Below are 16,165 nucleotides of genomic sequence, written 5' to 3' on the forward strand. Positions count from 1 at the left end.
CCCCCCTAAAGTATCAGCGGTCTTTACTGTGATGTCATATCAGAAAATGGTCCAACGACAAAAGGATAAGTGCTACGGCGCTGCTCTGTCATTAACATTAATTGTAATTAACCCATTAAGACCTGGAACTGTGTCATTTTTAGATTTGAGCTAAAAAAAGCATTATTTTACACTTTGGGCTATTCAAAAATAGCAGATATACAAGCTCATAGCGCGGCACCGAGTGCCGTGCTACGAGCTTGTATATCTGCTATTTTTGAAAAATCGTGAAAATGTGTGCAAATCTTTGAATATATATATTTTTTAAAGCGAACATTTTTAACTCAAATCTTTGCTTCTGGGGGTCCCTGGAACAAAATATGTTGATGGGGTTCCGCGGCCAAATACATATAGTTTTGGGGGTCCTTGACATGAAAACGATTGAGCACCACTGATATAGAAACATACGTTTTTCAGAAAACTGTTGAGATTTAGGAGACATGTAGAAACGGCTTCAGGTCTCAATGGGTTAAAGTAGAGCGTAGAGGCTCCATCACCATCATCATCATCATAATCGGCTCGTTTCTAAAGCAAAATGTCACGTGCTTCATTATGCAAATTTCATGGTTTTCCCTCGCCAGCCGACAAGTGTTTTAGATGTAAAGGGGAAAGGTTAATTGGCCTCAGGTTAGCGCTGTTCTAATACCCTCCCCCCCAACATCAGTTCCCCCCCCCCCCCCCTGTGTGTCCTCACCTCAAATGCACTTCTTGCCATTACTTACTACCTTTAACTCATTAAGACCGGGAACGCATCTGTGTCATTTTAGATCTTTTAACTATAACCATTATTTTATACTTTTGGCTATTCAAAAATAGCAGATCTACAAGCTCATAGCGCGGCACCGGGTGCCGCGCTATGAGCTTGTAGATCTGCTATTTTTGAAAAATCATGAAGGTGTGTGCAAATCTTTGAATATATGTATATTTTTAAAGCAAACATTTGTAACTGTCGATTGTCTCAACAAATTTCTTCATTTTTCTGAAAAACTATTGTTGCTATATCAGTGGTGCTCGAAGGTTTTCCATGTCAAGGACCCCCAAAAAATGTATTTGGCCGCGGACCCCCATCTCAAAGTATGTTGTTCCAGGGACCCCCCAGAAGCAAAGATTTGAGTTAAAATGTTCAAAAAACATATATTCAAAGACTTGCCCAAATGTTCACGATTTAAACAGAATTGCAGATCTACAAGCTCGTAGCGTGGCACTCATTGCCGCGCTATGAGCTTGTAGATCTGCTATTTTTGAATAGCCAAAGTATACAATTATGCTTTTTTTAGCTCAAATCTAAAAATGACACAGATGCGTTCCCGGGCTTAATGGGTTAATAATAGAATACATTAATTATGACTGAGGACATTTATCATACGGTTTTGAATATTCATTCGTAGCAACAGGTGGTTCCTAGCTACTTACTTAGCTGACCATGATGGATTTTCAATTTACTGCAGCAGGAACATTTAATATGAGGAATACAAACATCCACTTCATTGCACTTCTGTGTAATTAAATATGCTTCATTGCAATACATTAAAGGTCTTATGACATTCATTCTTTAATTTGGGAGTTTTATGACCTCAATTACACCCCAAAAAAACTGAACTTTGAACATTCAGTGGATTTTCTGTGGTCTGGGGTTTTCTGAATAATTATTGATTTTCAGTGATCCCCCCCCCCCCTAAAACATGATCATCAGGTATTATGGTTATACTAGGAGGAAGATTTTTTTCCAAAAAGTTTACAGAAAGTGTTAAAATTATGTTTTTATGTGGACACGCCTCCAGTTCATTAAGTATACCTGGCCTCTCACCTTAGCACCTCCTCCACCACCTTAGCACCACCCACCTGTCCTAGTCCCTCCTCATACCCACACCTGTTGTGTTATGATAATGAGGGGGAGGGTATAATTTTACTGTGTCATTAAAGTGCAGTTTTTCTATTGGCACGTTTGACCCTCAAGGTTTCAGCCTCCAGGAAGAAACTCAAAACAGTCAGAGAAGACATAAAACACTATAAAAACACCACCAGGGGGCTTAATGAAGTTCTATCAACCTCATAGACACATGAAAAACAGAAAAAGTGCAAAACCACGGCACCACCTCTTTAAATAAATTACCAAAACATACCTATAAAACATGGTCACTTTGAACACAGGTCGCCCAGGGGTCTGTCTATACTGTACTCATTTTTACCACCTTCCCCCCCTACACAAAATCTCTTCACCGATAATGGGGATTATAGGGCTTCAAATGGGAATTTGCATTCTTAACACATCGAGTGCCGTAAACGGTCCGGACCATTTTTGACCCAATTTTATTTGTACACGTAGGGCCCACGTGGGGCGCTAAAACAAAACTTTGGGATCATCCAAGGAGTTTCTGAGAAGGAGAGGCTGGATGTGGCTCCATGTCAAAAATCCTTCCAGTCGGCCGCTCCAATGTTAACTCCTTGACTAAAAGCTTAATATCTCCATTTATTTTTAACGTGGTGGAGGCGAGCCGTTTTCGATCGGCGATCACTCTGCAATGGAGGATCGCGTTGAAAATATTATTGTTCCAGGCGTTAGTCGGGACCCTCCGCCGTCTCGCACGCACGCTCTGTTTACATGCACTTCCGCGTCGGGGCTTCTAGAGCACGAAACGTATCAACGTAAGTGGATGGAAGATATGCAGGCACTCAACGTATAATATTTTAATAAACCTCTGGCACCCAATGTGTTAACATGTGAAGATTCTTGTGTCTAGCAGGCAACATAGTTCAAAGACACTCTAAAGAACAGATAGGGGGATAAAGAAGAGAGGAGGGAAAAAAAAGTGTTAGAACTGTGATTTAAACGTAAATAATAGATATAAATATTGCTCAAAGGACATTTTATGCTATAATCAGCCCTCCCCCCCCCCCCGCCATCGCAGCTGTTTCATTACCGTGGAGGAAGTACCGTAGCTTCACTGGCTTGTGGAAGTTAATTATAGAACAGAGCCACGTTCTTCAGTAGCAAAAAGACATTGAAGGTCACAGATCAATGTCACTGATGAACTGGAGGGACATCTCACCACCAACGCTAGAACTCCTCGTTCAGTACAAAGACGTGCCAGACGTTCTCCTTACATTAATCCATTAAGACTTTGGCTATTTAAAAATAGCAGATATACAAGCTCATAGCACGCCATTTATTTTTATTATAGTGAACATATTTCACTCAAATCTTTATATATATATATCAGTGGCTCTTCATGTCAAGGACCCCCAAAATGATATTTATTTGTCCACAGACCCCCATCTCAAAATATTTTATTCCAGGGACCCCCCAGAAGTAAATAATATGAGTTTAAAAGTGCATTTGCACACATTTTCACAATTGTTTCCCCTCAAAAATAGCAGATCTACAGTGCCGCGCTATGAGCTTGTAGATCTGCTATTTTTGTATAGCCAAAGTAATCTAAAATAACACAGTATGCTTTCTCGGATTGAACGGGTGAATCAGTAAACGGTTCTTTAGATTCATACGGGTTCATACACACTAAATGCATCTGATGAACATGGAATAAGTGTGGTTTGGCCACAGGGCCGGGGGGGGGGGGGGGGGGGGGGGCGTGAGGGATTGATGTAATATTAGATGTTGCACTAATAGTGCTTTATGTTAACACAAGATTTGAGAGATTCTGATGGATGACCCACGAAAGAGAAGAGGGGAAAGTGAAGAAAGAAAGAAAGAAAGAAAGAAAGAAAGAAAGAAAGAGAGAAAGAAATCACCATAAGCCTGAGATTAGTTGAGGACGACTATGTGCTGGAGGAAACTTGAATACCATTATAACAAAAGGGCAGAATTTCATTTGATTAATTTGTCTTTTACAGAAGTTGATTAATCTTCAGACATTTGGACTCCCCCACCCCCCTCCGGGAGACAGCGGCCGTATAGTTATTCTCTTTTCTCACTCTGGTGAACACGAGAGAATGAGAAATGACTTAATCCATTGAGACCGGGAACGCATCTGTGTCATTTTTCAGATTTATTTGGCTATTAAAAAAAAATAGCAGATATACAAGCTCGTAGCGCGGCACTCGGTGCCGCGCTACGAGCTTGTAGATCTACTATTTTTGTACACGTTTTTGCAAATCTTTGAATATATATATATATATTTTTTAAAGCGAACATTTTTAAGTCAAATCATTGCTTCTGGGGGGTCCCTGGAACAACATTTTTTGAGATGGGGGTCCGCAACCCAAATACATGTCATTTTGGGTGGTCCTTGACATTTTGAGAACCAGCTAAAAACTGTTAGGATTTAGAAGACATTCGTAGAATCCCCCCCCAGAAGCAACGATTTGAGTTACAAATGTTCTCTTCAGAAAAAAAAGATTTTTCGAAAATAGCAGATCTACAAGCTTGTAGCGCAGCACTCGGTGCCGCGCTATGAGCGTGTAGATCTGCTATGTTTTGAATAGCCCAAAGAAATCCAAAAACGGCACACAGACGCCTTCCCGGATTGAATGGGTTAACACAATGGAACTCTCTTACTCAGAAACTCAAAGAGAGTAACATAGACTCTTACAGAATAGCCATTGATCCACGTCCACCAACCTGGCATGTCAATTGAATCAGCCCTTACGGCCATGGTACCTATAGCCACGTAAACCGGCGTGAAATCTGAAGATTACTGTCATGGACCTGGTGGAAGAGTGTTTTCAAATTGATTCACATGGATTAGCCGCCCCACACTCTAGTTTGCACGCCACGAAGGCAGTTCATAAAAAAATCACACCTTCTGCAAGGAATGCATTCCCTACTCCTCCTTCAGTCAGTCAGACAAAATATGATTTTATTAACTCATTCAATGCCAAGTAAATCCATGACACAATTGCCAATAGTGCCGGCGATTTTTCGTCTTTCTTACCTATTCAAGTATAGTCACAGCATATTTATCTCCAGTATCATCGATCCCCCGATCGTGCTTCTCTTGTTATAGGCCATTGAATATAGCATGTCTCGTCACAAATGCAGAGTAAAACCAGGGAGGCGAGACGTAGGCTTTTTTTTCTAAATAAATGAACAAGGTTGTGAATGGAAGAGGACATATTGGGATCACGTGATCTCCTGGATCTGTGTGTCTGAGCATGAAATGGTCACTCATGTGTCGGTGAAGAGCGCCATCTAGTGGAAAAACACTGAAAACACGTCGACGCGTCAATGGCACTCTGGACCTTTGGGAAAACCCACGTCAAAGACGCCAGTGACATGAAACATGAAACTATGGTCCATTATTTGAACTATTCGATCGTATTATCGTACCATATGCCATAGGATGTGTGAGGGTGTCTTCAGATTGTGTAGACTGTGTGAAGATACGTTTTGTCCTCAATGTTTGCAACAATAAGTGAGCATTTCAATAGCTGTCGTTTACACAAACGCACAGAATAGGGTGATGTAAACGTGATATTATCAGGAAAAATCATCACTGTGCTTATTGTATAAATCAGTTCTAATTAACAATTTTGTGCAACCAAACTGAAGTCATGTAATTTTTTCTGAAAGTGTCCTTTGTCATAGATTGGAAAATACTGCAGTCTGAAAAAAATGAATATTTTGTCAGATCACTGTACTACTTGCATTGTGGCCAGTGATGGAAAAAGTATAATTTTGTTTTACTTAAGTAAAAGTATCAATGTCATATTGTAGAAATATTCTGTTACAAGTACAAGTTCGGTATTCAAAATTTACTCGAGTAAATGTACGAAAGTATTGGCATCAAAATATACTTAAAGTACCAAAAGTAAAAGTCCTCATTATGCAGAATGTCCCATTTCACAAGTTTTCAAATGAAAATCCTTTCAAAATAGCAGATCTACAAGTTCACAACGCGTCGCAAAACGAAGCTTGTTGATCGGCTGTTTTCAAATTGCCAAAATGTGTGTGTATGTGTGTATATATATATATATATATATATATATATATATATATATATATATATATATATATATATATATATATACTCTGAAGTTGTTTTGTAATAATAATGAAAATCTACAAAGTAACAAGTAACTAAAGTTTTCAAATAATTATAGTGGAGTAAATGTTTGCCTTTGAGATGAAGTGGGGCAGAAGTACAATTATTGAAAATTGGAACTGCTCCAGTAAAGTAAAAAATCACACCATGTGTGAAGGTAGCGGCGCCTTTGATACATTTTGTCATCGATATGTGTTTATAATGTGTTTATAGCCATGTGTCATGTGAAGCTTGACCAATCAGAACGTTGACGGGTCTGACCAATCAGAACGTTGACGGGTCTGACCAATCAGAACGTTGACGGTGAACACGGACAAAGTCAGGTATCTGCTGTTGACGGGTCTGACCAATCAGAACGTTGACGGGTCTGACCAATCAGAACGTTGACGGTGAACACGGACAAAGTCAGGTATAGAGCAGGATCCGCTCTAGCCGCTCTATAGGTATAGAGCGGCTAGCGCCGCTAAAAATACCTCAACATTGTACTTAACTCATTGAGTGCCAGCATTGCCAGAATTATTTCAGAATGATGTTGTCCCAGTGCCAGCGTTTTTTTCACAGAAAACAAAAAGTGCTTAGGAAGCGAGATACAGCCTTTTTCAGTTCTAAGTTAAACAAGGAGTGGATGGAGCTGCAAATCTTCAGATGATGATATCTGGGGTTCTGAACATGTTTTTCAAAAAACACGTCAAACACGTCATTGGCACGTTGAGCCATAGCGGTAAAAACACGTGAAACACGTTAATGGCACTCAGTGAGTTAAGCACAAGTACTTTAGTAAATGTACTTTGTTCTGAAAACAGAATATATTTTGTCAGATCACTGTATACCACTTGGCTGAACTACTTTCACCACAGCCTTCATTGAGGCAAAGCTCAGATTGCAATTACTAGAGCACATCATATACAGTTTCAATATACGGCACAAATAACGTTTATATATGTACTGCTATGAGGGTCCTCCGCCACCAACTTAGAGAAGCTGTAGCTGCTGATTGACTCTGCTTTGGAGCTTATCCCTGTCACCTGTTTTTTTTTTCCCGAATCGAATGGTATAGGTCTCGATGTTTCTAACATTTGGGAAAGTGGTTAAATCAAGCATTGAAATATCCCCCAGAAATATGAAAAAATCACAGTGTTGAGGCCAAAATTGACTAGGCACACGTTTCAGGCAGGGGCGTCAATTAGGTATGCCAAGGTATGGCAGGTGCCATACCTTGGCTCCAGACAAAAAAAATAATCATGAATAGTAGCCTAATGCAGGTCAGGTGTAAGACCATCGTGTTTGTATTGTGTTATAGGTATAATCCATAGTTTTCTATGCATTCAGGGGGTTTGGGGTGTTTGACCCCCCAAAAGACATTCCGTATGCGGGGCTTTGCCGCGCGGCCAGGATAGGTGTCCCTTATTCTAATCTCTGGGAGTTGGCAACCCTAACCTTGCCATACCTTAGCTTTTGCTGAACTGACGCCACTGTCCTCCATCAGGGTCTTGAGATCATTTTAATAAGACATGACCTGTATCAAAAAGGTTGACAACCTGATACCCGAAAACAGTTGGTTCTCAACCTTTTCAGGCTGTGACCCCCAAAATAAACACATTTGAACTGGGGACCCCCAAAAATAATCACATTTGAACTGGGGACCCCCCAAAATAATCATAATTGAACTGGGGACCCCCCACCCTGACAAGCACTTGGAATTGTAGGAGTTGAAGCATTTATTTAGTTTGACTCGGTTCCACAGATAAATATTTTGAAAATAGCCGATCTTCAAGCTCAAAACACTTTTACTTGTAACAGAGTATGTATGTATTGCAGTATCGATACTTTCACTTGAGTTAAAAAAAAAAGGATTCCATGGAACCACTGGCTCACAGCACTAGTTGATTGTTATGGCTGCCAGTTCCCACTTGATGTTGTGTGGGAGTTCAGACTGCTCCACACCGTACTGAATAACTGCTAGCTTACATAACGTCTTAAGACTAGGACTGAAGTCTAAGATGATCAGGTCATCAGAGGGAGTGTAGACTTTAGACTTTAGACTTTGTTTGTATCCTCCAAAGAAGATCACACGATCTCCCATCATGCAACAGCACATGGCATACATTGGACACGGGCCTTTCCCCTTGGGATCAACCTTCTTCCAGGAGAAGGTCTCTAGACTGAAGCTCCACAGATCATTGAGGGTCTGGTTACCGTCGATGCCACCAAATATGTACAGCTTTCTATTGTAGGCAAAGGCTGAATGACACCAGCGTCTTTTTGGAAGAAGCTGTGCAGAAGGTGTGTTCAGCCAGCAGTCGGTCTCTGTGTCAAACACTCTGATGGTGTTGCAGTAGCCCCCCTGGTACCCCCCCTGGTACCCCCCCCAGCCCCCAAATACAAACATCTTTGTCCCGATGATGGTGGCAGAGTGCCGGTGTGAAGCGGGTGGTAGAGTTCCTCTGGTGTTAATTAAAGACCAGACCATTGTGCTGGTGTCCAACTTGTACATGGCAGTAGTCCATTCAGACAGCTTGGTGGATCCATGGATAAACATGACCTTCCCCAACACACAGGCTGAGTGGTAAGCTCTTCCTTCTGGAACAGTCCCAGAAACCCTGGGTTTCAACCATTTGTGGGCGTCAACATCAAATGCATAAAGCACGTTGTCGTAATCCTCTCCCCAGTATCCTCCCCAGACATAGACTGTATCTTCTATCAGCACAGCTGTGCGGCCGTAGAGCTTGGAGGGAACCTCAAGGTGACGTTCTCCTCTTCCAGGTGTCACCGGAGGCTTCACCCAGCACAAAGACACTGAGTTGAAGACATGCACCTCAGTTGGTTCCATGTTGTTGTAGGTCTGTCCCTCAAAGTAGCCTCCAAAGGAATAGACCTTGTGCTCCACTGTAACAGTAGCATAAACGGGTCCTCCTGGTCTTCCATTCTGATGTACTGTCCAGCAGAACATGTCTCTCACACCGTAGATCAAACTGGATTGCTCAAGTCTTGCTCTGTAAAAGTATAGAGTCCTGTCGTGGGCGCTTACCACTTATTGGTTCAGTGCCGCAAATGTTTGACAAATCCACAAAGCCGATAAGCTGGTTGTTTAGCCAATCAAGGAAGCCGTGACTTTTTGCTAATATAGCAGATTGAACGCTATCTCAATCGCAGACAAGGCAGTCTGATCCACTGTGTTGACAAAGTATTTCCAGGGGGAAGTCACTACATGCGGTCGTATTCGTTGGTAAGAGTTGCTAAATGACGTGTTTATTTGAAGATGCAGTTTTAAAGGACACGGTCGTGATGACGACATTGTGACGTCGTTGCGTGATGGTGTCACGACTCAGATTAGCCAATGACGTTACTGCAACGGAATGCCGCCATTAAACACTTCAACCACATTGAAGCCCATCCGCTCAAACTGGTTTAAATGTGTTGTATTCCGACGGAGCCGATACACGCCATTAAGAGACCTGCTGTTAAGCTAAAAAATAGACCGTCTACAACAGCTTTCACTCTACAGCACCAATAACGTTTATATGTGCTGTTTTAGATGTATTCGGCTATTCAAAAATAGCAGATCTACAAGCTCATAGCGCGGCACTCGGTGCCGCGCTATGAGCTTGTAGATCTGCTATTTTTGAATAGCAGATCTATATATATGTTTTAAAGCGAACATTTGTAACTCCAATTGTTGCTTCTGGGGGGTCCCTGGAACAAAAACATTGTACAAATGTTCTCTTTAAAAGAATACCCATTCAAAGATTTGCACAAATGTTCACGATGGAAAGAAAATAGCAGATCTTCAAGCTGCTACTTTTGAATAGCCAAAGAAATCTTAAAAAAGACTCAGATGCGTTCCTGGTCTTAATGGATTAACACTGAAGATTCTACATTGAACTAGTTGAGAATTCAATATCGTTGCAGTCGGGTGGAAACATTGTGTTTGTATTGTGTTAAAGGTATAATGCATAGTTTTCTATGCATTTTCAGGGGTTCTGGGAGTTGGCAACCCTAACCTTGCCATACCTTAGCTGTTGCTGAACTGATGCCACTGTCCTCCATCAGGGTCTTGAGATCATTTTAATAAGACATGACCTGGTAACAAAAAGGTTGACAACCTGATACCCGAGAACAGTTGGTTCTCAACCTTTTCAGGCTGTGACCCCCAATATAATCATATTTGAACTGGGGAGCCCCTAATATAATCATATTTGAACTGGGGAGCCCCCAATATAATCATATTTGAACTGGGGACCCCCAATATAATAATATTTGAACTGGTGACCCACCCACCCTGACAAGCACTTGGAATTGTAGGAGTTGAAGCATTCATTTAGTTTGACTCTGTTCCACAGATAAATATTTTGAAAATAGCCGACCTTCAAGCTCACAACGCCTCGCAACGCAACAAGTACATTTTGAATTCCAGACTTTTACTTGTAACAGAGTATTTCTGTATTGCAGTATCGATATTTTTACTTGAGTAAAAAAAAATCACACCCAGTGTGAAGTGGGCGGTGGTCACAGTGGTCATCACAGTGATGGAAGTGATTCATTTAAAAAAAAAACATAAAAGTGTTTTTTTAAAGTCCATACTGCTATTCATAGGGCTGCACATGTGTCATGTGTTTCGCTAGCCAATCACAGTCCTGAATTTGCAAAGTCAGCCAATCACATTACAGCTAGTGGTGATGACACTAGCTGTAATGTGATTGGCTGACTTTGCAAAAGTATAGATTTGCATTGACTGTGGAAGGGTTAGGGTTTTAGACTGCGTTGTAGACTATTGGCCAATCACGGTGCAGGATTGGTCAGTGTCCAAACCTCACTTATAGGGGGCGGTTACACCGCCCCAAAAACGTGGTACATTTTCCACCACTGGCTCACAGCACTAGTTGGTTGTTATGGCTGCCAGTTCCCACCTGATGTTGTGTGGGAGTTCAGACTGCTCCACACCGTACTGAATAACTGCTAGCTTACATAACGTCTTCAAATGAGGACTTAAGTCTAAGATGAACATGTCATCAGAGGGTTTGTAGGCTCTTTGTTTGGATCCTCCAAAGAGGATGACCCGATCTCCCATCATGCAACAGCACATGCCATACATCTTAGACGGGCCTTTCCCCTTGGGCTCAACCTTCTTCCAGGAGAAGGTCTCTGGGCTGAATCTCCACAGATCATTGTAGGTCTGGTAAGCGTTGATGCCACCACATATGTACAGCTCTCCATTGTAGGCAAAGGCTGAATGACTCATGCGTCTTTCAGGAAGAAGCTGTGCAGAAGGTGTGTTCAGCCAGCAGTCAGTCTCTGTGTCAAACACTCTGATGGTGTTGTGGTGGATGTAGCCGTAGTATTCCCTCTGGCGCCCCCAGCCCCCAAATATAAACATCTTTGTCCCGATGATGGTGGCAGAGTGACGTGATAAAGCAGGTGGTGGAGTTCCTCTGGAGTTAATTAAAGACCAGACCATTGTGCTGGTGTCCAACTTGTACATGTCATTAGTCAATACAGACAGCTTGGTGTATCCTCCATGGATAAACATGACCTTCTCCAACACACAGGCTGAGTGGTAGACCCTTCCTTCTGGAACAGTCCCAGAAACCCTGGGTTTCAACCATTTGTGGGCGTCAACTTCAAATGCATAAAGCACATTGACGTACTCCTCTCCCCAGTTTCCTCCCCAGATGTAGACTGTATCTTCTATCAGCACAGCTGTGCGGCCGTAGAGCTTGGAGGGAACCTCAAGGTGACGTTTTCTTCTTCCAGGTGTCACCGGAGGCTTCACCCAGCACAAAGACACTGAGTTGAAGACATGCACCTCAGTTGGTTCCATGTTGTTTCCCTCACAGTAGCCTCCAAAGGAATAAACCTTGTGCTCCACTGTAACAGTAGCATAACTGAGTACTCCTGGTCTTCCATTCTGATGTACTGTCCAGCAGAACATGTCTCACACACCGTAGATCCAACTGGATTGGTCAAGTCTTGCTCTGTAAAAGTATAGAGTCCTGTCGTGGGCGCTTACCACTTATTGGTTCAGTGCCGCAAATGTTTGACAAATCCACAAAGCCGATAAGTTGGTTGTTTAGCCAATCAAGGAAGCTGCTATCTTTTTTGCTAATAAGGCAGAATGAACGCTATCTCAATCTTGCCAAAGCAGTCTGATCCATTGAGTTGACAAAGTATTTCCAGGGGGAAGTCACTAGATGCAGCCGTATCCGTTGGTTAAAGGTGCTAAATGACATTGTGATTATTTGAAGATGCAGTTTTAAAGGACACGGTCGTGATGACGACATTGTGATGTCGTTGCGGGATGATGTCACGACTCAGATTACCCAATGACCAGGGGTGCACATAACTTTTTAGGTCTGGTACGCAGAAGAGCACCTGGACATGTGACTTGGTGCGCATGGCGCCCGTCCCGTTTTGTCAACGGGGGGGGGGGTTTAGCCCGGACAGTTTTGTCAACGGGGGGGGGTTCAGCACGGTGCCCACCGGACAGTTTTGTCACCGGGGGGGGGGGGGGGGGGGGGGGGGAAGAGAAAAAAAGGACGCTCTGCTTCTACATTCCGCCGATTTTCGCCGTTTTTTTTTTCTCACGCTGTTAGATAAAGCCGCCAAGGTTGGTGCCCTGTGCTGCTGCGCTGATTTCATCCGCCAGATTGGGACGTTCACGGCATATTTTGCACCATTACGGTGCGTTCATCATCGGTGACGAGTGCCTCTAACAGCCGCTGCTGGCTGCGTGCACGCAGCGAGGCGATGCGAGGCAATGCGAGGCGACGCGAGTCATATCTCTACCCCTGTGCCTAATGGCTGTACATGGGGCCGACGGGTGCTTTAGAGTGATTGTGTGAGTGTGGCTTCAGGAAGTAAATTCCTAGCCTCGATCTCCAGGCTTTTATTTTTTAGTTTTGCTAAAAAATAAAAGCTTGGAAATTCCTGTCCCAGCTGTTGGTGCGCAAAAGCGCCTCGCGTCGCCTGATGTGGTGCGCATTTTTTTTTTGGGGTGCGCATGCGCACCTGCGCACCAGTTATGTGCACCCCTGCCAATGACGTTACTGCAACTGACTTCCGCCGTTAAACACTTCAACCACATTGAAGCCCATCCGCTCAAACTGGTTTAACTCTGTTGTATTCCGATGGAACCGTTACACGCCATTAAGAGACCTGCTGTTAAGCAAAAAAATAGACCGTCTACAACAACTGTTGCCGACGATGTCCCGTTTCCTCAACGCTAAATCCATCTTGTATTGCATCAGTGATGAGCAACATAACAAGGTGATTAACTATTTAACTGCCAGAGTAATAGTGTAATAGTGTCATTTCTGTGTGCATCCTGGGATGAAATGGTAACTCATGTGTTAGAGAAAAATGGCACCTAGTGGGAAAACCAAAAAAAAACACTAAAAGTCGTTTTAGTTGTCTTTGGCGGTCTGAGCCATTCAGCCATTCAACAAGGTTTTTTTTCCCCATCTGACAAAACAACTATCTCCACATTAATGGTCAACAACCTCCTAACTCCACTTGAGCTGTATTTGAGTTGAAGGATCTGACAATTTATAATATTTTTTATGTATAAGTCACCATAGATGAGGCAGTATTGTGTTGTTTTAAAAACATTTTGTTTTCTTGTTCTGAAAAGTTAAAGAAGGGAAGACCCCCCCCCCCCCCCCCCCCTAAAACATAATCATCAGGTATTATGGTTATACTAGGAGGAAGCTTTTTTTCTAAAAAGTGTACAGAAATTGTTAAAATTATGTTTTTATGTGGACACGCCTCCAGTTCATTAAGTATACCTGGTTCTCACCTTAGCACCTCCTCCACCACCTTAGCACCACCCACCTGTCCTAGTCCCTCCTCCTCCTCATGCCCACACCTGTTGTGTTATGATAATGAGGGGGAGGGTATGTTTTTACTATGTCACTAAAGGGCTGTTTCTCTATTGGCACGTTAAGGTTTTAGCCTCCAGGTAGAAACTCAAAATAGTCAGAGAAGACATAAAACACCATAAAAACACCACCAGGGGGCTTAATGAGGTCCTATCAACCTCATAGACACATGAAAAACAGAAAAAGTGCAAAACCATGGCACCACCTCTTTAATATTTTGAACACAGCCGGTTTCTGCCCGACAGCAGAGATATGGAACAGTGAACACGCACACACGCACGCACGCACGCACGCACGCACGCACGCACGCACGCACGCACGCACGCACGCACGCACGCACGCACGCACGCACGCACGCACGCACGCACGCACGCACGCACGCACGCACGCACGCACACACACACACACACACACACACACACACACACACACACACACACACACACACACACACACACACGCACATCAAGGTAAAGTTGTGTGTTGTAGCCCTTTGATGTGAAATCTTTGCAAACAGTTTTATTTATCCGAGTGGTGGTTTATTTATGGGAGATTTAACTTATCTTCCGGATTTGAATAAGAAACGACTGCAAAGTAAATAAATGTAGAAGGGTACAAATGGGATAATTAATCCTTCAGGTACTTCAGAGGAAATAGTTTAGAATAAATTGATTTATCTTTCAGTGAAGCGATGCCGATGTCCCACCCTTTGTTTACACAGTAAAATCCTCAGTGTTAAAGATATCTGAGAGAGGGTACAAGTCTAACGTTTGGTTACATTTGTACCCTCTCCGAGTTAAGACCGGGAACAAATCTGGGTCATTTTTAGATTTATTTGGCTATTTTTTTAAAAAGTGAGATTTTTTGAAGTACACTTTTGAGGATTTGTTACTTTACTGGAGTATTTCCCATTTTCAGTACTTTTACTTCTACTCCACTACATCTCTGAAGCAAATATTGTACTTTTACTCCACTACATTTATATGAAAACTTTAGTTACTTTTCAGATATGAATTATGATATTATGAAACATACATTAACCACTTTAGCCCTATCTTATACCTATAGGCTATTTGAAAATAGCCGATCTACAAGCTCACAACGCGTCACATCGTGACGCGCTGTGATTTTGCAGATCTGTTATTTTGCAGATCATGTTATTACTTTTACTTTTGGTAACTTTAAGTACATTTTGATGCCAATACCATTGTACTTTTACTCAAGTAAGTGTTTAATTCTGGACTTTTACTTGTAACAGAATATTTCTATATTGCAGTATTGGTACTTTTACTTAAGTAAAGAATTTTAGTACATTTTCCACCACTGTCTATACCAATAGTTACTATCAGAATATAGAGCTATTTAACATTTATTTGGGGAAAAATGTCACTTATACCCTACCTTTAAACAACAACCACTGTGTTTGTCTTTCACCCAGCACGCTCACACACACATTGAAACCATGTTGTCAAATGCAGTCTTAGATGTTTTACTGTAATATTTGCTACATTAACCCATTCAATCTGGCAACGCATTTGTGTCACTATAAGATTCCTTTGCATTGGCTATTCAAAAAATAGCAGATCTACAAGCTCGTAGCGCGGCACTGAGTGCCGCGCTACGAGCTTGTAGATCTGCTATTTTTGAAGGAAAGGTGTGCAAATCTTATATATATATATATGTTTTAAAGCGAAGATGTCTAACTCCGATCTGTGCTTTTGGGGGTCCCTGGGGAACAACATATTTTGCGATGGGGGGTCCGCGGCCAAATACATACTCGGTGCCGCGCTACGAGCTTGTAGATCTGTTATTTTTGAATAGCCCAAATAAATCTTAAAATGACAACAGATGCTTTCTCGGTCGTAAAGGGTTAAGGTTTGCTCGCCGATGCGTTTTGACCTGCATTTGTCGCTTCCCAAAAATAATCTCTCTCTCTCTCTCTACATTTCAAGTGCATTTTTTTATCATCCGGCCGTAGCAGGCCCGCGCTCAGTGACTCCCCTCTGAATACATGACAATGACGCAAAGGACAATTATAAAAGAAAAATTGCTTTGTGCGATAGCATCAGTCGCGGAAGGCAATGAATGGCTTTTTTTCCCCCTTATGTATCAGACAGCAGACCAGCGGTTTGAATGAATGTGAAGAAAGGAAACAATAATATACTATAGGGGTCTTTATTATTTTCTTCTTCTTCCCTCCCCCTATTCTTCTGCTTTGCAAAGATCAAGGAGCATAATTTCAGTTTTAAC

The 16,165-nt window shown here is 42.3% G+C and overlaps 2 protein-coding genes across 2 annotated transcripts in view; one reads left to right on the forward strand and one right to left on the reverse strand.

Annotated features, from left to right (window-relative positions):
- astn1 (astrotactin 1) overlaps positions 1–16,165 on the forward strand; it is a gene marked incomplete at both ends in the record, with an annotated part of 706,990 nt that overhangs the window by 273,754 nt on the left and 417,071 nt on the right. The window lies entirely within an intron of this gene.
- LOC311045990 (kelch domain-containing protein 3-like) lies at positions 10,918–11,859 on the reverse strand (the record flags this gene model as incomplete). The annotated part of the gene is made up of 1 exon (XM_084058060.1): positions 10,918–11,859. The coding sequence occupies one exon, from the start codon at positions 11,857–11,859 to the stop codon at positions 10,918–10,920; it is 942 nt and encodes a 313-aa protein (XP_083914186.1).

This window comes from Gymnoscopelus microlampas (genome assembly GCF_963454915.1).
Source record: "Gymnoscopelus microlampas genome assembly, chromosome: 5".
Lineage (NCBI taxonomy): Eukaryota > Metazoa > Chordata > Actinopteri > Myctophiformes > Myctophidae > Gymnoscopelus > Gymnoscopelus microlampas.